Source organism: Lottia gigantea (genome assembly GCF_000327385.1).
Source record: "Lottia gigantea unplaced genomic scaffold LOTGIsca_9, whole genome shotgun sequence".
NCBI classification, from domain to species: domain Eukaryota; kingdom Metazoa; phylum Mollusca; class Gastropoda; family Lottiidae; genus Lottia; species Lottia gigantea.
In genome coordinates, this window is record NW_008710950.1 from 4,126,498 (window position 1) to 4,152,149 (window position 25,652).

The 25,652-nt window shown below is 30.7% G+C and overlaps 2 protein-coding genes across 2 annotated transcripts; both read left to right on the top strand.

Annotated features, from left to right (window-relative positions):
- Nucleotides 1-14,128: 14,128 nt before the first annotated feature.
- On the top strand, nucleotides 14,129-14,744 carry LOTGIDRAFT_109021 (hypothetical protein; the record flags this gene model as incomplete). Its single annotated transcript, XM_009068428.1, has 3 exons — nucleotides 14,129-14,166; nucleotides 14,387-14,522; nucleotides 14,649-14,744. Coding segments are annotated over 3 exons (270 nt in total), but the record flags the coding sequence as incomplete, so codon positions are not given.
- A 3,008-nt stretch (nucleotides 14,745-17,752) lies between these two features.
- On the top strand, nucleotides 17,753-25,508 carry LOTGIDRAFT_108875 (hypothetical protein; the record flags this gene model as incomplete). Its single annotated transcript, XM_009068429.1, has 15 exons — nucleotides 17,753-17,961; nucleotides 19,430-19,542; nucleotides 19,806-19,949; nucleotides 20,398-20,469; nucleotides 21,114-21,224; nucleotides 21,559-21,627; nucleotides 22,058-22,172; nucleotides 22,476-22,617; nucleotides 22,873-22,980; nucleotides 23,136-23,217; nucleotides 23,269-23,270; nucleotides 23,633-23,719; nucleotides 24,421-24,553; nucleotides 24,929-25,077; nucleotides 25,356-25,508. The coding sequence occupies 15 exons, from the start codon at nucleotides 17,753-17,755 to the stop codon at nucleotides 25,506-25,508; spliced, it is 1,689 nt and encodes a 562-aa protein (XP_009066677.1).
- Nucleotides 25,509-25,652: the final 144 nt, after the last annotated feature.

Here is a 25,652-nt window from a genome sequence, read left to right on the forward strand (position 1 = left end):
TGAGTTATTGCCCTTGCTCTTGAAAACGCGTTCAATTTTAAACTCTTAAACACTAAAAAGCATGATTCTTGCTGGATTTTGACAAAACTTGGTTTTATTGTTCAGTACTGTGCGGAAAATTGAATATTTGCCTTCTAGAGTTTTCACGAGCTAAAATTGAACATGTTTTCAAGATCAATGGCCATAACTCATAATCAATATTATTCAGTATCGCCCGAAAGAGTTCAAAAGAAGTGTATGACAGAAGGTTGGATATTTCATACTGGTGATTGTTACTGTACTGCTAAATATTTTTATTCAAAAATCAAAGCTGCCAGTGGGCGTATATTACCTTGCCTGGCAAGCTATCTTTCAGAGTTGTAATGATTTCGTTAACTTTTACAAGACTTGAATCCTTTAAAATATAGTAACTGAGATGATTAGTTCAATATAATTAGAGTATATATAGATTGTTATTATCATTAGACTACCAACTTCTAACTTTATTACACAGTGACATTAATTTTCATCTTTCTCTCATTGCCTGTCACTCATTATTCTTACCCTAATCAATAACTCTGCCTTTATTATAACTCACAACATTTCTCTAGAGACTCTCTATAATATCAAATATGATTCATTATATTTCATTATTATCACAAACTAACTTTATCTTTAATCAGCAGTAAAACCAATTAGTTCTAATAACATTTTAACTAATTACACTTCACAGTACCTTCCTAAAATATTCTACCAAACGATTTATACAGCAGATAGTAAACAGTTATCTTTTTCTGTAACACATATTGACTTACACTAGCTTAGTACTTAAATATCAAATTTAGATTATGATTAAATTGTGCTAAGTCCCTGTAGTGAAAAATGCAAATTGATTTAATTGCTTTTCTGCTATTCAAAAGTAGAAGTAAGTCTCTTGTCTGCAACTTTTGCAAACATTGAAGCACCTTTTTGCTTTACTAATTAGTGCAAGTCAGTTTGGGCATTTTGTACCACAAAGATGAGGCTGTCACATGAAGTTGGTCATTTCATATTGTACTACTGAATTTACTTTGAATACATACAGTATAATGTGTTGTAACCAAAACAATTTTCATCATTTCTAGCAAAGTGATCTGTATCTTTGAGTAGCCATGTTACAGTTTTGAGACAAATAAGTGCCTTTTAAAGTGACAGCAATCAAACATTTCTGATCAAAATAGTATGGTTTATAATATGTTAAGTTCAACTGAACATAATGGCAGTAATGTTAAGGACTAAATTGATCAATATGTCCAGTATCAAAATTGACCTATGAAGAGTTTCAAGGCTTTGGATGTATCCTTTTAAACATAGGCTTCACCAATTTATGTAACTTTTGTGTGATTCTTCATGTTGGTAATAGAACTATTCTGCTTTTTTTGTAAAACATGCTGGATTTTATTAAATAAACTTTCAGACACGTTATGGGATACATTTCTATAGAATGTGGTTTATAGCTTTCACGAAATTGAGCAAAAAAAACTATTGACCTACAAAAAAAGCGGAATGTCCCTGTATGGGGAACTTTTGAACTTTCATGGCCTCCTCTTCAGGTGAGCATGAATTTTCTAAGGTCATTGCTATATATTGGCACAAATAGAGATGGCAAAGTTATTTCTTTGATATCTGTAATGAGTATAATTGTATATTATAGGACAATGTAAGATTTAGATGTTAGATTGGATAGACAGATCTGTCAAATTAGAAATGTCTCTATTTTACTGGTGGCACCAGTCATTGAGAAGAGAGACCTAATAGCTAGAAGCCAACTAGATACAAACTAAACAAGATAGTTCCAGTATAATTACTGCCAATATTGATTAGCATAAAACTTCACCCCTTTTCCAATTACACATGATGGTCTCTTCGATTTACTCCTTGCCTTAACTTTATTCTTTTATACCATTGTTTTTCTTGGCCTTAGGACACCATTTTCATCAAATCATTTGACAATGTGACAGGAGGTTTTTGTGTTGGCAAACTGTAGTTGTTGAGATTTCTATTGCCTTTCGAGATAAATTAGATTAGATATGCAATTGATTGGTGGGCTGAGTAATTGAGTTAGAACATTGTTGTTTTTTCTTTTTGACATCAACACATCTTAATACCAAGTTGAAAGTTTCAATCTTATTTTACAAGCATCTAATATCATTTACTCCACACTAATTCAATCAATTATTGAAATTTTTCTCTCCTTCAATCTCACCAAATTTAATTATAATCAAATGATTTAAGGTTTTATGAGATATTTAAAACCAGGTCAACATTTTACAGTTTTATATTTCAGTTTTAAAATTCTTGTTTTTAGATAGATTGTTTTCTTGAAAACTGTATATTGTGTGACTGAATTAATCATCAGTACCTGCTTATTAAGCATCTTTAACACAGATTCTCGCAACCTGAATTATGTAGCACCTTTTCTGTGACAGACCCGGAACATGACAATCCACTGACTGTCTCTCTTGTGATCATTGCTGAGATCACAGTAAGTAGGAGGTATGTGTCCCACTGAACTAAAATAGTTTCCTGTTTGATGATCTGAGTTGTTGGTTGAAATCATAGGTATGGAAAATCACATAGGATAGGACAGTCAGGACATGAAGTTATGCCTCTTATTTCTAGTGCAAATTCTTGGTTTTGTATTTTGTTTATCAGTATATTGCTATGTGACTACCAATGATGTTTTTACCAGTTAAATGAAGTGGAGTTGTGAAAAACCATACAATATTGATGAATGTACTCCCTGTTGTGAAATTGATATAAGATGAAGGCCCCTAGAGAATTGTTTTAAATATTGACTACCAAGTAATCATCATTATATTTAGTTTTTCATGAGAAATCTTAATTAATACTATAAAAAATATAAAACCATCAATAATAAATCATATGAATTAATTCATTAAAACAATTTTTTAAACAAAACATTTTAACAGAATTTGTACTTCAAATAAGGTTTTACGGTTGAGACATGAATTATCTTAAATTTATTCACCAAAATGACTTGATTTAATGCTTAAATTATTCCATAGTGAATAGAATGGATGGAAGAAAATTCATCAGAGGTTGCTTTGTGTTCAAAACCACAACGTAACATAATTTCTAATTGATTTTTACACTCTTTGTGTTCAATTAATATCCTGCTTGGCAAACTTCCTTCCTTTTAAAAGAAAAACATCAATCAGTTATGTCAATCAAAGAAAGAATAGAATTTTTAATTGCTTTACAATATTCATTTCATTTAATCACAGTCTTTTCATGTTATCAGTCACTGTATGATAATTATTATTATGTGTATAATTCTAAACGTCAGTTTACTGTGTAATGTGATCAAATTACACATTATCCTATTTTATTTTAAAAATCTAAATTTGCATAAGTTAATAGATGTTGGTAGTTAGGGTGACTGAAAACTTATTATGCTTTGGTCAGTTGTATCAAATCTGAGGGAGTGTTCTAATATAACCATAGTTTTCATTGAAATTTGAAAAAAAGCCAACAAATTAGGAAAAAATATGGACTTTGTTTAACATAAAATGTTAATGAAACAATTCCATGATATTATGCTTCATATAAACATTGTTTTTCATTTATGAATAATTTTTATCGCCTCATATAAACCTCAATTTTAAAGTATTAAATTCGCATATTATCACAATGTCCACAAGCCATTATTATGATTTCTAGGCTCCATTACAAAACAATGATTTATATGATGTGATTCTTTAATTCAGAAATCTAGGCAAAACCCTGTTTGATTTAATTGTTTTGTGTTTGTGTATCTTATCTTGTCTTACGTTCTATAATTAAACATGTATTTTTTCAAAAAGTTTGTCATATTGTTAGGTGATTGATAAAAATATGTCATGGTAAACAATTGGTATTGATTAATTGACATCAATAAGTGTGTAGTATGAAGTTGAAGATTGTTGATATTAGTATTGTTAGACTGAAGATAGTTGGTAGTAATTAGTCGACTAACGATAATTAATCAATATAATTGAGATTTATTCATTGATAGAAGATGTAGAATGAAGGAAAAGGCAGATGGAATCATTGATTTGAGATTGTCAATGTAAATACAATTCTTATAATCACAGTTCATTATTACTATTGATAATTGTCTTCAAAAGTCAGCCAGAAGAGCTCTTTTTACTCTCTGGTATCTGTATTAATAACTATTTTATTGGTGTAAACTCATCCTCTTTAATATATACATAAATACTCTCCTGTCATTAGATGGACTCTGTCAGAATCTGAAAGCAACTGGATAGTCAAGGATGGCCTGTACTGGCAACAACTGGGAGAATCCATTTTGTTGACCAATGAATGGGCCAAACCTTATGTAAATACTCATTTCCATATCAGATTCTGATGAAGAGTTTTGACAACAAGCAAGGTATCATACTGTTTGAATTTTAGAAAGACTAAAGACTTGTTTGATATCGCCCATGTTCTTTTCTCACTGATTTATTAATAGTAGTAGGATATTATCCACAGTTTATTCAGACCAGTACTTTGCAAACTTTAAACTCTTTCCAAGTAGCATGGTGGCTATTCAATTACAATGATATCTAGATTTGCTAATATAGAAAAGAAATTGATTTTTTCAATGTGACCATTGTTTCTATTGCTGTTAATTAACTAGAGTATTATCAAGATCAACATTTTATATCAAATGACTTGGTGCTAATGGTATCATAAACTTCCATTTACAGTCTCTGAATTGTCAGGAACCTTTGTCCAAAAACACTTAACATGTCAATAGACTGGCTGTCATTGATATTTGTGATGATTGGTTTTAGAAATATATAATGAGTTGTTTCAGATGGTTTATTTCTTTCATTCAGAATAAAAACAGTTTGTAAATAATCCCAAATATCCTGTGTACCCCTTAACTCTACTTGTTATTTTTATCATCGAAATGTATAAACTCTTTTGTGTATTGACAGAAAATTACCTCACTAATTTAGGTTAGCTGTATAGGTTAAAATAGGGGTCAACAATCAGGGATGTTAATTTGAACTCTAGTTGTCAGAAATGTCTGGCAAAGTCAAATGTCCAAAAATCATTAGCTTCAGTAGCCCATAAGTCTGTCTTTCCTCAATTGCCCATAAGGACTGTAAAAAACACAATTTTTGATGAAATTTGAAGACTAAACTTGTGGAATTGTTCACCCTATTATAAGAATATTTAGTATTAATTATGGCCCTTGTTCTGCAAAACAATGAAATCATTAAATGATAATTATAATTGTATGTTTGTATAATTTCAGTGTTACAGTAATAATAATTATACATACAGAATGAATAATAATAATAATAATCAAGATACCACTGATCATTTTATGTCTGGAACTGTAAGTATAACTTTTATTTTATTGATCTAATGGATTGCTTTTTATACGCCCTTACAAATAGTTAGGGATGTTTATTGTAATCACTCCATCGATCCGTCGATCCATCCTTTCATGGAAATATCGTGTCCGACTTAGCTTATTCATTCTGTTAGCTATATTGCTACTCTACAGGCTACAATTCTTCATGGATTATTTTTATTCAATGTCATTATGAAGAAATATCCCTATCAATTTTGATGATCTGATCATTTTTAACCAAAATAAGGTTTCCAACTTAGCATATTCAACTATTAGCTATTTAGTGCAACTTTTCCACTCTCTTCAGGCAACAATTCTTTATAATAGATTCTTTTGATTTGTATATGCCCACACGTAGTATGGAAGCATATTGTCGTCCATCTGTTTAAACTTGCTTCATGGTCACTGTACAGGCTACAAACAATGATTGGTACTTGCAATCAAAGCTGCTGGTGGGCTCATTTCACCTTGGTTGGCAAGGCTATCTTTAACGTCACATATTTACCATCTGTTACCTTGTAAAAGAGAATAGATAATATTATATCTCTATAGGTATTTTACCCTATCAAACAATGAGGGCTTAAAAATAGTCAGGCATACCAACTGTTCATAATAACATGAATCAAAGAAAGTGTTAAATGAGTTGATAGTTGTCGATTTATTATCCACTTTTACAAAAAAATGTTTTTAAAAGTTAAGTAACGAAAGCAGTTTTTTCGAATATTAAATTCTTTATTAAGACAGATTTATTGTGATCAAAGTTGTTTTGCTAAAACTTTCATGATTTTTCTGTATGTCAGAGTATCCTTTCAGTTGCTACTCATTAATGTTTGTGTAAATTCGAACATTAGTTTGAACAATTGAAATGAGGTAATATATTGATCATTAAAATGAAACTTCCAGTGATCAAACTAAAGGAAGTGGTATAATTATGAATGTGTAAACACTCCTATAGTTTATTGAAATAGAGTTGATAAGAGGATTGGAATCGGCTTAAAGGTTAGCCCTATACAAGATTAATCCATTGTTTTATTTCTACATGTTTCATTAGATCTATAACACCTGATGTCAGTCTGCACCATTGTTCTTCTCTTAATATATATTATTAACATACAAGGTCTTTAATTCACCAATAAGTCAGTAAATACGTTGTATTGAGAAGTAACGCATCAATGATGTTAGTACAGACAGATGGCAAGCGACCAATGATCTTCCTCTTCTTTATACCTCCTAATATAGCTTCAATAATAGAGAGTTAAACTGCTTGAACAAATTGTCACTGCTTGATGTTGAGGATTTCTTTCTCTCAGTGTTTCACAGAATAAAATATACTGATTGTATAGTTTGATACAGATTTTATATCCTTTTTATCTGCTGATGAGAGAGAAATTTGTCTTATTTTATGTGAAGAGTTTGATGTCTCTATTTATGAGTAAAGATCAATGACTCTGCAATGACTCAATGTCTGTTTAATACAAAGCAACTGTTATTTGAAAATTGTAAATTAAAAAAGTTGTGATGAATTTTGATTGTGTATTTAAGAATTTAAGAATATTTGAAAATAGCTTCGCCATCTGCTTTTCCCCTATGTGATTTTTTCTGTGAAGTAATGTCTTTGTTTTTAAAAAATTGATTTCATCTTCAAAGCTGATTTAAAATTATTTGAAGCAAACATTGTAGAAAAGCAAGATTTTTAGTTAATTTCCATCATGAACACACAAACATTTTGAAAAAAAATCGAGCTCATTTTGATCTATTTGATATGAGCGATATAAAAATTGTAAATTTTAGAAAAACTATTCATTTCATTTTCATTAGTAAATATTTTAATAATCAATAACTCATTTCAAACAAAAATTATGTTAATTAACCGAAAAGAATTAGACTTTTCTTTACAACATTATGATAGTTTGAATATTCATTAGATTATAATATTAATGAATTTAAAAAAATCTTTTTTGTCTGTTAAATTATTTATAACATAGAATGTAATATTTGATTGTCCATGAGATTTTTTTTTCTGTATGGAGCACATTGTGTTCAAATGAACAAAACAGGATCTGTCTGTATGTTATTGTACTAGAATAGAATAGAAGCATCTTATCATCTTGTCTTTTCTTCCCATCTCAACGCTTGATTACAGATCAACAACTAAAGATGTCTTCACATTGTCTTTTTACACAACATATGGTCATAGAACACAGATGGCTTGAGACTTAAAATACTATTTACTAAAATATTGCTCAATACTGACTGTGATATATTGCTTCCTTCAAGTGGTCACAGAACAGAATTTAATCTCTATCTGACTTTGAGATGTTTGATGATGACTAATCAGGTGATCAGGAGATTCTGGGGAATATTATTGGAAAATTATTTGCATCAATTGAACTAAGAAAAATCAGTTATGAACTTCTAATTAATATATTAAAAACAATTTATTCCCTTGACATAGCAACATGAAACACTAATCAGTTAAAATGTTTAGAAGAGAATTTTTGAAAGAGATCTTATGGTGAAATTGGTTATAAATAAACAAAATTTCACCATTTTTTCTTGCTCATGCTGAGAACAGTGCCTAATGTAGCCAATTTAAGACCAAATTTACCAATCTAAGTACATAATTGTACAATGAGATAATGGATAACTGGTAAAGATTTTTTAAAAATAACCTTAAGGATTATATGATCTCAGGCAGTTATCCAGTAAAAATGTGGGTGAAATTTTGGTGAAGTTCACTGAAATATTACAAATGTTGTCACCTTTTTTGAAATTTTGACAAAAATTTTAATGAAATAACATTTAAATTTTCATGGTTATTTTACTGAGGTTATCTTTGAGATTTGTCCTCTTTTTATGCTTGAAAAAGATATGATGGTGTTGCAAAGTTCCATAAAATGATCTATCTCTGAGATCAAACCAACAACTGATATTCATGTTTCTTACTGGGAAAATTATTAAAACTTTTAACATTTTGCACTTGATGATTAGAATGTTAAGTTTCAAAGTTTGATGAAAGTCTTATGGGTAACTCTCTGTTATTGACAGTATACAGTGCTATGGTGGGTTTTCAACCTGTGCTATGGTATTGGTCTTAAATGAAACGGGTATATTATTCTCATTGGCCTACAAGTGAACAATAGGATGAAAAAGGGATGGTTTAAAGGTGAATTATTGATGAAGTCTCATCATTTATTTAATATACCTGTTCTCTTCTCTAGTTCCCATAAAATGCACCATGGTAATAATAGGAGAGTAAATGGCTCAATGATTTCATGAGAGATTTAAAATTGTGTACTATTTGTATTGGTCAGTATAAAGTACCATGCTGTTTAATATATTAGTACTTGTCTAGTACAGATTACTATTATTATAATAGCTACCCAAATACCTACTTTATATCCTTTCTACAATGTTGCTGTAAAGTAATGACAAATTCTAACAAGATATTAAAGGATACAGTGTGTTTCTCTTTCCAGTTGCAATATTTATTAGAGAAATAATTGATTGGAATTAGATTTTTTCTGATTCATTGAGGAATTTGTTGTTTTTTTCTCTGTGGAACTAAATTGATGTTAATCAAGAGATTGGGAAATTAATGGGTAACATTAATTATTGTCAATGGACGTAAATGGAATTGGATATTTTTTTAGAGAAGCAGTGAAAATTAATTTTTAAGTGGTAAAAAAAAACCTGTCGAGAGTTGTTGAATAGGATTGGTTATTGATTGGAAGGATGTCAAATCATTTAAGAATAGTTTGACAATTTAATGTGTAAATTGGTCCAGATTTATTGACTGGTATCATAGTACTCTTTGTGGATAAAGACTAGAGATTCTATCAATTTATCAACCTCTCTTATTGATTATAGTTTTATTATAATGGAGGTAAGTACAGCTTTTCAAAACTTAAAAACAAAGGTTGAATTATTTTTTGAATATTTTGTCAGCTTTGAATAATTAGTTTAACACAGCATCATTATTATGTTTCATCTGATATATACTGATATACATGTATTAAATTTTTATTTCTTCACAAATGCATGTGATAATACATGCTGGTTTAATAAGTTTTAGAAATTTTGTGTCCTCACGTTTGAATTTCTATGCTATACAAACTGCTTTTGATTTATTGATGAAAACCAGAAGTTATGTGTGTTTTCAAAACTATGTAATCTGGTGTATCATCATCATGCACACATTTTCAAGGATCTCTCTGATTTTAAAAATTCTGTATTCTCAACTTATGTTCATTTTACTGAATTTATGCATTAATTTTAGTGAATCTGGTGTGAAACTGGATGAGACTTATGATTCTCAGACATTTGAACTGCCCTACCAGACATGTCCAGAAATTAGAGCCAGATCCACAGCCCTGGTCTGAGGAAAGGCAATGTGACTAACTTGTATTTGATCTTCGCCTAGTTTGTGATGATGATTGGCTGGTTTCGACTATATGGGCTTTAATAGTTCCTGCCTTTAGTTAGTTGAGGTTTTAGTCAGTATGTTCCTTGCTTGGCTGGTAGGTGTGTGGGGTTTTGATTCAAACCTTTCAAGATTTGTCCAGTTCTGACTTTCAGCCTCATGATGGTTAAATGAAGATTGATTTCATTTACTTTGATGGCTTTGTAAAACTGAATGATGATCAGTGCCATCTAAAAATCAATACAATTATAATGACTTAGAATTATTGCTTATTAATTTCATCCAAAAGCCATTACGCTTAAAATAGAGTGGAATTTGACAGGAAAATAGATTTCCTTTAAACACTGTGCTATTAATCATCATAGTTAAAGTGAAAGTAGTGGATCATTATTAGATAATTAATCACAACAATCTCATTAATTATCTTAATTATTTCTTCTTTAATTATACCAAATTAACATATTCAAATTTTAACTGTCTGCAATGCAAGGTAATTGTCTTAAACTTTGTTTTTTTTTCCAAAATAGTGTGTAAATTTCATCAAGATAATTTAAGGCATTCAACCTTGATAAATGTTGGTAATTCTTGGGATTAAAAGGTCAATAATTGTTTTATCATATTTTAATTGCTGAGAAATTGTAATTATTTTGTAAACAATTGAAATATATATCTTGATGTAGTATGAAGAAGATCACTAACATGTTGTTGAGATGATATTGACCAATCAGATATTAAGAAGTTATATAGATACAAGAATCACTTACGAACTGTCTTACAACAGGCCCCACATCTTCACAATGTCAAACTCTTACAAACTGAATCTTTTACCTTGACTGCAATAGCAGCTTTTCTTGTATCACAGAAGTCATATTGGATTGTCCACTTGTGAAAACAGCAAATCAGAGCCCACAACATATAGACTGTAAACATTATGGATTATAGTTTACAGATTTCTGTTAAGGGCTCTCATTGGCTGTATTCACAATCGTACTATCTAATCAAAGCGCTGCATTTACAAAGAAAGGTGGTTATTGCAGTTAAGGTTTAAGACAGAGTTTGCAATAAATATTTCTATTTTTGAAAGTATGATTATGTTGTTGACTTGGTTAATGTACAGGTTTCTTTATGTAATGATGTCACAACGTCTAAGGTGGTTGTAAACCAGCAGCAATATTCAAATAAGCCAATTGAATCCAATTATTTTTTCAGACAAAGTGAGCATATTATTTTATTTGTAATGTCTCTAATAGTTTTGTTTAACATAAACATGAAATTATGATGGAGTCAAAAATGATAATACTGTCCGTCAAAATGGCTAAAAATGAGGGAAAACTTCTTTATATGGAAACTGGAATTGTTGATGGAGAAATTTTTCCAAGAGATTAATCATATTGTGTACCTTAAAGGTGTTAATACCTCTTTATAATTAACACCTGCAAGGTTTTAACACATTATATTTTTCTTCTCAGCAGGCAGCAGAAATTGTAACAATCATGACAAAAAAGGGTTGTTTGCCTTTAAACAATGAGTGGCACGTATCAGACAGCTGTTTAATACAACATTATCAGATCTAGTTTAAAATTAGACATCTTCATTTCATTCTGCCTCTCTAATATCATTCATTATTTATCTTTACACTTTATCATATTTCAATGCACAACTATTATTATTTTAATTTTTTGGACAAAAAATGCAAACAATGCCTTTCAGAAGTTTGACATTAATTTATATGTTGTCCTATTTTTCAGGGTTTCCAAGTGCCAAGTTTTGGTGATGAAGATTTTGATTTGTTGAGTCAAGTACCTTTAATGCTACCATCAGAACAACAGCAACAAGGACATGGTGTACCTACTGAGCAAGACATATTTAATTCCCAGAATACATCACTGGCATCACAGATGATGAACAATCCAGCAACAATGGCTTCAAATATGTCTCAGAACTCTAACATCTTTTCAAATTTGGAAAATACAGCTAACTTAAATCCCACATTTCCACCACAGAACTTTTACGATCCGGACATTAATATGAGTAATACATTCCAAGGAAATAATCCAAATTATGGTGAGAATAATATGTTCCAAAATGTCACCATGACCACAGGACAAGCTATGTTTCAAGGACAAACAAACCAAGGACAAATGGCTACTGCTGGCCAGCAGCAATCATTAATGAATAGTACCATATCTAATACAGTAGGATATCCTGTACAAGGTGTAACAGGGGGAGTTAATCAGGGTTCACCAATACCTGGAACAACTAAAACCACCTCACCACCTAGAGAAAGTACCAGTGAAGATAGTGATGATAGTTTGCCATTGGCTCAGGTATTGTATAAATTTTTACTTTAAATTATGGATGAATTCAGGGATTCATTGGCTTTATCAACTTGTAGAACTTAAAAAGATAGGTTCAAATAGTTCCCAGCTGCTAGAACAGGGTGTCTTGTGTCAATCTTTAGAATGAATATCACATATCTGGTTCTGTATCCTCAGAAAAAAATGTAAGGAGGGGGTGACAAAATCTAAAGTTAAAGATATCCAGACTTATTAACTTTCCCACATGAAGTTGATTGTAATAACTTGCTTAATCAAATCAGTCAATCAAATAAATTCAATTTATACAAATGTAGATGAACTGAACATCATATATAGAGCCAAATATCCCAAAATATGGCTAGTCTTAAGTACATCGGCACAAGATGGCACAACAAATATTATCTAAATGTAAATGAATTGTTGCATTGGATCATCTCTGTCAAACCAGAATTTGAATTATACAATGAATCTCTTTAAAAGTGAAATTTAGGGGTTGATGTACAACATGGTTTACTTTAACTCTGCAGAGTGGTTCATTAGGTGAACTATTTGCTTTATTTTCATTCATAATGTAAAGATTGTTACTAAGTCAACTTTAATTCCTTTTAACTATTTAAAATGAATTTGAATTGTGAAGATTTCCATTGATGCAGAAGAAGAACATCTTATTTCAATATTGGTTGAAAATTAAATGTCTTCATCAAATACTTCAATACAAGTGTCAAATTAAAATAAAAATTATAATGGTTTTCCTACTGTTAAATAAATGTCGAAGTAATGGTAGAAAAGAAAAAAGATTTTTTCCAGTCTGTGAAATATAATTGCACCAATGCATTAGTGACCACATAAAGAGCCCATTAAGAAAGTTAAATGTGAACTTGTAGTATTGAAGAAAGATTTGTTTTATTAGAAAAAGTCTGGCAGATTCAGTCAAGTAGAAAGTAAACAAAAGCCATAAAAGGATTTGAAATAAAATGATGTTCTGTCAAATTTGAAAGACAGAGTTACTGTATTTGATTTGAAAAAGAGAGAGAATTTGCAGCAGACTTTAACAAGACTTTAACATATTTTAGGCAAAAATTAACGTTGTAAAAATTTATTAATGTGTCTCAGATGTTAAGGGAAAATATCTTTTAAAGAAATTTTGATTTGGAAGTTATATTAGTACTAGTTTTTATACTGAACACACACATACTAGAAAAAAAACATTCATTATACGGCAAAAATACTGAAAAAAAACAATTAGGAATATGCCATTGTTGTGGAATGAAGATGCTTTGAGAGGGAAATAAATGAAATTGATGATAATATTATGAATCACTAGAGATATTGTTAGAGAAGGAAGAAAAGATATGAGATTCTATGATAACATGTCAAAATTAATATTTACTTTCTGAAATGATCATTATTTATGCATCATATTTTCTCTCAAAACATTCTTCCCTTTTCTTTTTCCACATTTTTATTTCTTTTTCATTAAAAATTGTCTTTGTATAATGACATCAATTATCAGATTTCTTAATTAACATTTTTGACCTTTAATTAGTCCATTAATAAATCAGTGATTGATTTCGTCATATTTTCAAGGAACATTAAAGTGTTAAATTTACGAAATTTTGATGTGACTATTAAATTGTCTGTTCCATTGAATTTTTTAGAAAATAAAGTACTTGTTATTTTTTTTAAAAATATTTTCTCCTCTTCATCTCAATTGTTCTTAAAACAATTTATTCAGTCATTTAAACTCCGGTTAATAGGGTAGACAAAAAATACAAATGGACATTTTCTTAGGACAGTTTTGTTCAGAATATTTAGTTTGTTATTTATATGTGACTCGAAGGTGCTATTGAATCCATATAGTTATAAATATATATCTGGTTATTTTTTCAGTTAGTATCATTAAAAAGACAAGCAGCTAACAATGATTTAAAGAAAAGTCCTGTTCCTTCACCAACAAATAAGTCGCCTCCACCAGCTAAAAAACCTAAAACACCAAAACGTAAAAAGAAAAAAGATCCAAATGAACCACAAAAGTATGTTAACATCATATCTTTTTATGTATATAGAATCTCTGAAAGGAATGCTGCCACACTACAAATATAATCTCCAGAACCAGGAGCTTGAAGCTATTAGGTTGAAAAATGACCTTGAAATATATTTTCTCAAGCATTGTGTAGAATAGAGATGTCTAGCTTAACAGATAATAGATATATTCATGTTTCATAGATTCATTTGAAATTTGTTTAATTTCAGGCCAGTGTCCGCATATGCTTTATTCTTCCGTGATACACAAGCTGCTATTAAAGGACAAAATCCAAGTGCTAGTTTTGGTGAAGTTTCTAAAATTGTAGCTGCTATGTGGGATGGTTTAGATCCTGATCATAAAAATGTAAGTTGAATATTTGTAACTTTCTAGTATAGCTAACTGACGTTTCAAAGATATGAAATACGAAGGGCATTTATCATCATTGGTAGTAGTTTTGTTAAGTTTACAATATATTTTGAAATATTGTAGGGTTATAAAAAGAAGACTGAAATGGCTAAGAAAGAATATTTAAAACAATTAGCAGCCTATAGAGCTAGTCAAGTTTCATTGGTAAGTAATGAATGAGATTTTATATGCATTGAAATGCAAAGCAATGATCTGTGTATCGTATTGCTTGTGATTAATGCCACAGACAAACTCTCCTGCACTCTCTCAAGATGGTTACTCCCATCTCAGTCCAATGTATCTGAGTTCCTTAATAGTGAAATGATATATCTGTAATGAAATATATAATAGCTTTTTCATTCACAGGCAGCAGTAGAGGAATCTAGTGGAAATGAGCAGTCTCCACCATATCAACAACAACCTATTCAGGTTTCTCAAGGTAGTCCGACTTTAATGGGGGACAACTCTCATATGATGGTGAATACTATGGATCAGATGTCACCACCACAAGTTATTAATTATAGTCCTCCTCATCATCAACAACAACCATTAATACACCATTATCAACCATCTCAACCGGTTCAACAAACAAATGTTTCATATCAACCACAAAATCAGGTATACTATTAACTTCAATTCTATCTTTTCTTGAACTGTTTATTTACAATTGCAGACATGAGAATTTGAGGGAAGAAAACTGAAAAGTCATCTGCCACAATAACATGAAAACAAACTCTAACTCTTTTTTTTACAAATGGTTTGTATTGAATGTTACATGATATAAATTACTATATTTTGACAGGCTAATTATAGTGGTAGAATTAACAGTCAATGTATTAGAAATGGATGTGGTAATAATGCTATCAACAGTCCCTGTTGGGATGAAGAATATTGTAGTAGTGAGTGTGTAGTCAGTCATTGTAGGTATGTATTCAAACTATGTATTAATAACTCAACCAACACGCTAAAAACTCAAAGTTAATAAAAAACTAAATTTGGAAAGTTGTCATATCTATAGACAAAAATGTAACTTTCTTTATATGTTAAAGTTCTACTGAGTTAAAGTTATTTATTTCACCAAGATAATGCAGACTATTATGATGCAGACTATTATGAAGTGATAATGTAATCAAGAAACTTTCAAAAAAATTACGTACATTTCTTACTTTGTCACATTTAAATTTTTTGTTCTTTCAGGGATGTGTTTACAGCATGGGTTGCTAACAGGCAGGCAACAAGCTCCTTCCCAGTAAAATAACCTAAGAAGATTCTCTATTGTCTTTGTATATACTGTAATGAAATTATATATTCACATTCAATTGTACATAGCAACTTATATATACTGCATTTAGTTTTGACTCAGGAGATGGTCTTATAAATGAGATGTACATACAAGTCAATTTAGCTTTTTATCAGAGTATGTCTTACTTCAAAAATTAAAAATTGTCAACAAATAATGTATTTGATTAATCAAACTAACATTTCAGTCAGTCAGTAATGAATGATATGATAGGGAGGGTTTCAGATGACAAGTTTGCTACATATAGACCATAGATTTAACTTTGTTCCAAGGTAGAAAAAGTGCAATTTTATATAAAATGATATCAAATATTATACTTTGAACCAAAATAAGCTGTTTTGTTTAATAAATAAGGTTTCTGGGCATTCAAATATAATAAAAAAACACCATAGTTTAAGAGACAAAAGGTATGAATTTAATACTATTTTATAATAAGAACTGTTATGTTTTATTTCTGTATATGAATATTTTCTGTACTATTTGTAAAGCTTTTATTATGCAATTTCAATTTTGATAACTGTAATGCAGGTTACATTACAAGCTTGTATTAATGTTATTTTAAACTGCCAATCTCTATCATTTCGAATTTGTTAAGTATGTTTATCATGAAAATTTTGAATATGATTTGTTGTGTATGATTCAATACACTCTATTATATTATTCATAACCTGTGGGAGGTGTGATAAAGATGTTTTTTCTCTCAAATTATTTTATCACATAATGTCTATGTAATTCAGTTTGACATTGATGTTGCAACACTACCAACTCTGAAACTTGGGTAGCTCAAGATATCTTACTTTAGCAGTGTGAAATACCATTCCCCTCATAGTTTCAGTGGTTTCCAATGCTATTTCTTATTCGGAAACTTCCAATCGGAAAGGTATAGAATACATTATCAAGTTTTATTTAACCTAGTGAAGTCTGTCATGTCTGTTTCCAATTTCTTGTTTATTGACCGTAGTTTATTCAGCCATTCAGGCATTTGATTTATAAGGTGATGGTTCCATACAAATTTCACAAATAATGTTCATGTGCATACATTTTGTGGTATTACTCCAATTTGTCTTTTTACAGCTTAATGAGTGTTTGCAACAAGTATCTTACTTATATCTGTATTGTAGACAATTTTAAAATCATGGTGAATTTGCTAAATCAATAATCAAAATAAAAATGATAAACAGAAAAGTATATAGATTTATGCTGTGGATTCCTATAATTTACCTTCACTGTCCTAATAAAACTTTCTGATACACAATGCCTTCATATTTTGTGTTGTACCTATAAAGAGAAGAACAGATAACACATTATCTGCTGAAGAAATGTTTATAGCCTAATCCCTCCCACCTATCCTAAAGCCCTTATTGCAATTGTAATCAAGAGTTTGCAGCTTATTATAGATAATGGGCAGACCTAGTTGATTTGCAAAGATGAGGTTCTGATAGATTGAACTATGCCCTGGACAGTGCCTGTTGCCCTATTTTGATGAACAAGTTTGTTTCTATTCAAAAGGATTAGGCCTACTGCCGTTTGACTTGATAAATAACTAATTCAAACACTGCTGAATATTTGGTACTTGATATGTGATAACAAACTATAAATATTCCCAATTCCATAATACTGAAAAAATCATATTCTCTTATTAAATTCAAATTAGCAGACAATTCGTACTAACAGGATAATTTTAAAGAATCTCTCGGATTAAAGATGTAGTTTTATAAACCAAGGGGAATAACTCAAATCAAAAAGGTCCTGGCGATCAAGTCTTGTTTATTTTGAGAAGCCGGATGTCCTTAGGTCCTCAAAAGCGATGAATAGTTCAGGAAAATTGAAATTCTCTTTTCGAAATTATTGTCTGATATTACGGAGATTGATTTAGATAAATCTGATAATGGCTGTAGATATAAGAGAACCTGTCAAGTTTGTAGAAGAGCCAAACACTCACCTGAAGTGTCCAATTTGTAGAAAATGTTATGAAGATCCAGTCATAAATGGCAATGTAAATTGTGGACACACATTTTGTAGAGGTTGTACACAAAATTTGGATAAATGTCCAATAGATTCTGCGCCCTGTGATTCAGATAAATTAGTTCTGAATAGGTAATTACAAGTTTTTATGTTACAAATACTGCTGTAAATTGTATTGATAAAATTAATCCGTCAGTTCAATTTTTTTAGTGCTAGGCTAGTACAGTGGTGTAACCTATTTTTGTGGATATAAGGATTCAACACCGAATTTCGTCAAAATTAAAAAGACAAAAAAATTTTTTTTATGTCTTAGATGTTTCCTCAGATATTCTACAAAATAATTAAAATTGGTTTATTTCGATTTTCTTTATGAATCCTTCACTTTGACCAATATTTCATGAGAAACCAACTCGGCAACGGCGTCACAATGCGTCACCTATTTTCGTGTACAATGTTTGAACTATAAATAAGGCTAGAAATACACGTATGGATACCAGGTGGTATAATTAACTTCTCTTAGTATTTATCTTTAATATCAATTCATTATAACTAGTGACAATTCTTTCAAAGAACCACGATTTAAAAAAAAAAATAGTGACTGACAAAATAAGATACGTAGCGTGATTTATTGATAAAAGTCACTGAAACAACATAAGAATATGGTCCACTTTGTGTTCCATAGAAATTTTCTGCTGACACGGAATCCGCTAGTTGATCACGTGACTTCATTCGTTGGATTACATTCTAGCAGACGACACTTGGAATTCCGATTACGGCTAGGGATTATAAGGAAATTCGGCTGATAAAAAATGGTGACGTTTGGTAATAACTGAAATCCGCCATTTTGTATTTGTCAAAGTATACATTAATACATTTTACCTTGCTTGAAACTACTGGATTCATTCTACTAGATGATATTGTAGAGAAAACCCATGTTTATTAAAACAAACTAATGCGGAGGTCGCACAAGGTCGCTCATGTAAATTATTAATCCTTTCCGGAAATCCACGAATAATAGGTTTCCACGAAATTAGGTTACTCGACTGTATGCCTTGAATAACATGATGACAAAAATCTAGAGAAAATGTCACCTTCACTTAGGTCCAGTTTATCTGAAAGTATTTTCCTGTTAATATTTGTGTTTAACCATTAATGTTTTTGGTGGTGTAGGGAAACATACAGATTTAAGTAAAATAATGTCAAATGTTACATTTGGACACAGAAAGGTAGCCTACTTAGTTGTGGACTGGATAGCCTTTTGTGAAGAATTTGCCGTTCAACCGATATTTGTGTGGAGTATAGATATCAGTTGACAGGCAAAGTATCAAATGCTTGACATCACCAAAGTTTATCCTGTCCACAAGCACCTGTGCAATTGGATAACGTCAAAGGCAAGGTATCCTTTTCCCTTTAATGACTCATGAACTACTATACCAATTAAAATACGGAACACAATTTTATGGTATATTGTATATAATTGTGTTCCGTTATTTAATGTGATCTCTACCCCTAAATGTCGCTAAAGGATTACTAATGCCAATGGGCAAATTTGAAATTTGGAATTTATGAAGCGATTGTAATCTAGTGTGTTATGTTGCAGACTAGTAGTTGGTCAGATAAATGATTTGTTGATACATTGTCCGTATGGTTTGATTCAGCAAAATAATGAATGGATTGAAGATAAAAGTGGTTGTTCAGAACACCTAACTTTAGGTTTGTCAATTACACATTTTAAGTTGCTGCGTGATATTTTGGCCCAATAGTATCAAAATTGATTGGTTGAATATTAGATAACCCTTAACAGGAGATGCATAACAATTTCTTCAGTTAGGAGATGCATAACAATTTCTTAAGTTCATGTATAGCAAGGATCTACAGAAAAAGAGGTTCTCTAGCACACTTGGTTAGATGGTTCTTTACAGCTGTGGGTTCCAATCTCGATCAGCGTGAGATCATACATAAATTCATTTTTTCAGGAACTATAGATGAACACAGGAAAATTTGCCAGTATGTTTTAGTTTCATGTAAAAATAATAAAGATTGTGGTAAATATCGACGCCAGGATTTAAAAAATCATCTTCAAAACTGCCGTTTTAATCCATGTCCCAATTTTATGTATGGTGAGTATTTTGTGTTGTTTCACACAAACAACAAATTTGTACCTTTTTACTGATTTGCATTGATACATTTCCAAATTGTAAGAAGAGTATTGATGCTGGCAACAGCAACATAGAACAGTAATTGTCTCTTAAGCTGGTCGTTTGGGACTTCAAGTGTTTGTACTCAATGCCAATGAAAGCAAAAACTTTGTAGATTATGTATTTAATGATACTGAAATGCTTGTTGAACAGATATAAACAATATGACTAAAATGAAAAGATTCTAAAGCTATGAACTCTATTCATGTGACAAATCATTTTTCAAATGGCAGAGAAAAGGGGCTTACCGAAGAATACACAAAGAAATCTTCCAATCAATACCAAGATAGATTCAGCCAAGAATTGACGCATGTCTATACTGTTAAAAATCTTGGCATTATTCCCCTATAAATGTTACATATTTTTCTAGGATGTGATTTTAGAGGATTGTTATCAAGTATACAACAACATGTAGAAAATTGTTCATTAAAATCACCTAGTAGTTCCAATAATAATAGCAGAGAATTACTGTCTAGGGTAAGTTAACTTCACTGTATATAGTTATATAATCTGAATAGCATAACAAAAATCTTAGTTCAACTAGACCTCAATATTATGGTGTCTAAATAGTAAACCTACATTGAATTTAATATTTTGCAGATTTGAGAGTGTAAACTGAAAGGAGAGTGCATTCTGCATGATTATACACCATCTTTCCTTCATAATCACATAAAGTCAGTCTAATTAAACATAGACCGAACTTTCATTCCGTTTTTCTATCAGCTTTTATTTCTAATATAGCTACTTCAGTTAGGGTCTGAAGAGTGTTCTCTGAAACATTCGTCAAAAATACCTTTTGACTTGACCCTGCTTAACCAATCAAATTTCTTCTCCAGCGCTGGCATTTTGTGAGAGAGTGGAGGAATTTGATTGCTTAAAGCAGATGTCATCAGATTAAGTCAAAAGGTTATTTTTCAGAATATTTAAGAGGCCAGTCTGAAGTGGCTATATTAAAGAAAAGAAAGTACATGTAATAAAAAATAGAACGAAAATTTGGTCTAATTTTAATTAGACAAATGGTTGAGCTGTCCAATATTTGTCTTTCTTTTAATCTATTTGTACACCTTTTGTCGACCTTTCAGACAGTCTATCTGGAAAGAGAAAATAAAACCTTAAATAAAGAGGTTAAGTGTTTAAAAGAGAAAGTTATATTTCTAGAAAGTGGTCGTGAGGAATTGTCTTCACAATTAGCTACTTGTATAAGGTAAGTCATTGATCTTCAGATATAATTTATATTTTTCTAAAATTCACTGAATATATTTATCAATTTTTTCATCAATTTTTCATAATTTTTCTTTCCATTTTATATGCAATTGTTTTTGGTCAAATAGAACTTTAAAAATTACAATTGCAATGATGACATTGATATGGGTCACCCTGGCTAGGTGAAATGCCTCGGTTCGCTGAGTATCTCTGGTCTGACTTTACTTGGCTCTTGACTCTATATGGAGCAAATATTTCACCCTGGATAAATGGCTAGCTTGGTTTACAGGATTGGCCTGTTACATGTAAACAGACCTTAGGTCTATAGTAGAACAGACTGTTAACATATATTTTAGTTCTATAAATGGATTACAACAGAAAGTAGAGGTATTACAGTGTATGATAGAACAGTCAGTTAGAACAGGAAGAAAATCTAGTTATAATAAACATGATTCTTTAACAGGTAAATAGTTTATATCATCAACCAACTATTTCTCCAGATATTTTCTTTCTGAAATGCAAGCGGGAGTTGACAAGTGTGGTATAAGTTTGTTTTGTTATCATATTTTGAATCATGGCTTTGTATTTGAAGGTTGAGTTTTCATCAATTTTAAGATTTTGACTTGCACTGAACAACAATGTATATCTGACCTATATTTGGATGTCTGAGGCTTGCTTTTCCCAGATATTCGAGCTGCCATCTATCCAAAAATTTACCCCAGTGAGCATGTCCAGCCTTGTTAATAACAATTGATGTAAGATAATCTATGGATGAAAAATGAAATAATTCTATGTTTATCCAGACATATAATTGTGGATTTTTTTAGGTTCAAATAAAAGTTTATCATCAATCCCCACATCACCATCATCCAGTCCCACAAATACTACTAAATTTGAACAATGGGAAAAACCATTTCAGTTTAAATGTATTGGTACACTCAGGTAAGTAAGGTTATTTTCACACTTTTTGTCTGAGGTGTTTCATCATTTGCTTCAAATTTTGTGTGTATGTATGATTGTTGTGTTATAAATTTTCATGGCTCATCTAATCAAATATTTATTGAAAACTAAGATCTTAACCAGACGTATAACTGCACTTTGAGGCTATTGTTTAATACATTGTGTGCATTTTCAGTTATCAATGCAGGTAAAATGAAGTGATAAATGATCCTGGTTCTTGATATTGGAAATACTCAATAGGAGTTAGATTACTTGTACATTATTCCTTCTTGTCTGTTTTTAAAGGGGTCATCAAGAAGTAGTATGGTGTTTAACTATTTATCATGGTAAATTATACAGTGCTGGTACTGATACAGTTATAAAAGTCTGGGATTTGGATGCCTTGGCTAAAGGATGTATAGATAATCTTAAAGGTCATAAAAAACGAGTAAGAATATATTATGATCTCAGATCTGTAGATGAGTGTCTTTAACACATTTGTTCATAAAGTATGATGTTTTTTTTAAATGACAGGTTTAATGCTTGCAAGGCCATGGGTATTAAAACTTGATTAGTGTCATTGTGGAGATACTTGTTTCATGTGATGTTTATCATTTAGGTAATATTAATATTTGGTTTTAACGTTGTAGCATTAACATTTAGATGTTATAGTGAATAGGTAATCAGAAATGTTGAATTTTAGATTCATTGTTCATGTGTGGATGGAGGATATCTCTATACTGCTGGCGATGATCTATCTATTATACAATGGAACTTAGCTAGTGATTCACATAAGAACTCTATCATTGAGGTATGTACCACCTTTAGACTCATCTGGTTTTGTTAAGTGAGGATTTTTTGTTTCACATTATGATGCATGTAAAGAGGAGAAAACATATGATTTAATTAAAATTTTATTGTTATGATACCTGTTGCAGCTCTGACTGATATTATTTCTCTTTTTAGAATGCCCATGATAACACAATCTGCTCAATGTTGATACTTTCAGATCATTTATTTACTTCATCATTCTCTTTAATCAAGGCAAGTAAATATTTATAAACCTCTTATTTTTTTAAACATGAAAACGATTCGAAAGAGGTTTTCTATATGCCTGCTGGGAACACTTATGTAACTCTAATTGGCATATGCTTACATCTGAAAATTTGACCAGATTTGACAATACTATTCAAGCTGAATTGGTTAAACCATAGTGAAGTAAGCTTTCACACAAATTTGTATACAAGAAATCTGAATAACTTAAACAGAAGCAATAAGAAGCCTAGAAAACTTCTTAATCTATACATAGTTCAACTATAGGAAATCTGACCCTCAGTATCTATTAATCTGTTTTAATCATATGAAAAATTCTATTGATTTTGAATTACAGTTTGACAAAACTCATGGATAAGAAAGCAATGTTTATCTTATTGTATTTTATAGATATTTTAATTTGATTTTAGGTTTGGAATATTAAAACATTAACATTAAAACATTCCATATCAGGATTAAACCATTGGGTAAGAGCCTTAGCTCTCAGTCCTAAAAAGGTTAGTTATATTTTGGTATTCTAAGGTTAGGAACATCAGCTGGTTATGGTTTCTTGATTAAGAGGCTAGTTGATTACGTTGGCAAGATGTGATTTTTTATGGTAATTTTTATACGCCCACATCTCTATGTGGCCGTATATTGTCAGCACCCCTGTCCGTCCGTCCGTCAACATTTGCTTGTAATCTTGAATATGCTATTACTCTCTTAGTTTTCAACCTATTTTGATGAAACTTAAAATGGATGGTAATGGTATGAGTATACATATTCATAAAACTAAGATCAAGTTCGAATTTGAGCCATTTTCGATCGTTAGAAGCAGAGTTATTGCCCTGTCGGTCCATCCGTCAACATTTGCTTGTAAACGCTCTAAAAACTAGATTTTTTTATGGAATCAAATGAAATTCGGTATGTGTAGACATATTCATAAAACGAAGATCAAGTTCGAATTTGAGCTATTTTTGACTGTTAGAAGCAGAGTGATTCCCTTGCCCAAAATTTTGAATATTTACCATCCGCATGCCGCGGTGGGCGTATATGGCTGTGGTCCACTATCTTTATTCTTGAAGGAATTCCATGTGAAATACAACTTAATTCAGCATTTTCATTTTCTTGATAACCGGAATGTTACCGGAATGGTTATGTAATTGCACTAAAATGATGTATTTTACAAGATTTTTTAGCTTGCCAATTGATATTATAGGAATGGTTATATAATGGTTCTAACAATGCAATCAATATCTGGGATACAGCAACATTTGAATCAGTTAGCAACATTAAACATAATCTAGGTTCTGTCTATTCACTAGCTGTTACCAGACAATATATCATAGCTGGTATGTATAATGTTCTATGTTTTACTGATAATTTCTAGTTGAACTCTATACTAGATAAGCTAGATAGAAACCAGATATGTAATGCAGAATGGACAAGGGGCAGAAATGGCTTATTATATTAGCTTGTGTGAAGATACATAATTTGTTTGATCCATATTTTTAACTGGAAATGGAGAGGATCTTGTCATTTTATAAGATCTTGATATGCAATGTGTGAAGCTAATAATCCCTGGGATTTAAGCAAGATTGCTGAATCAGCACAATTTGTCCCCTGGACAAACACCATGTTTGGCTCAATATTTGTAGCCTTAAAAAGTGTTTGACTTTATAGAGATGTGTTATTTGTGTTTTTATTTGATTTATCCATTGTTCCAGGAACATTTGATCAAAATATTCAGCTGTTTGATGTTAAGTCTGGCGAGAAAGTTTTTAATTTAAAAGGCCATTTTGGTGCCATCACTGGAATTGTTCCTTCACCATCAGGAAAATTTTTATTTTCTAGTTCACATGATTGTATTGTTCAGGTAATTGTTCATTGAAATATTTATATCATAGTCTATGGAAGGGAATACTAAACATAATTTTATTGTGTAGAAAATTTTGCACTTTGGACCATTTTCAACAACTACACAAGTATACATTCTAGATAAAACTACCAGTGATTGACAATGTTAGAAAAAATTAATCTGTGTTTTAACAATACAATACATAACTATTGTTTTATTGAAGCTGGTTCTACCCCTTTAATCTATTAATTTCAATGTAATGGTCTAATATATTTCAACATATTTGTGGTATTTAGATGTGGAATTTAGAAACATTTCTACCAATACAAACATTATCTAGACACCAGGGTAGTGTAAATACATTAGCTTTATATGGTAATATGTTATTAACCGGTTCTGATGATAAAGAAATTAAGGTAGGTTTGATATATCTTACTCATATCTCTTGATCAACTCATATCAACCTACTAATTACAATACCATGTAATGAGGGTGTTATTCTGTTAATTAATGAACAGATATATGATTTAATTGGAAGTAACTGTACAATTTAAGGTGTAAATATGAAGCATGTCAAGCTAGTCAAATACTCG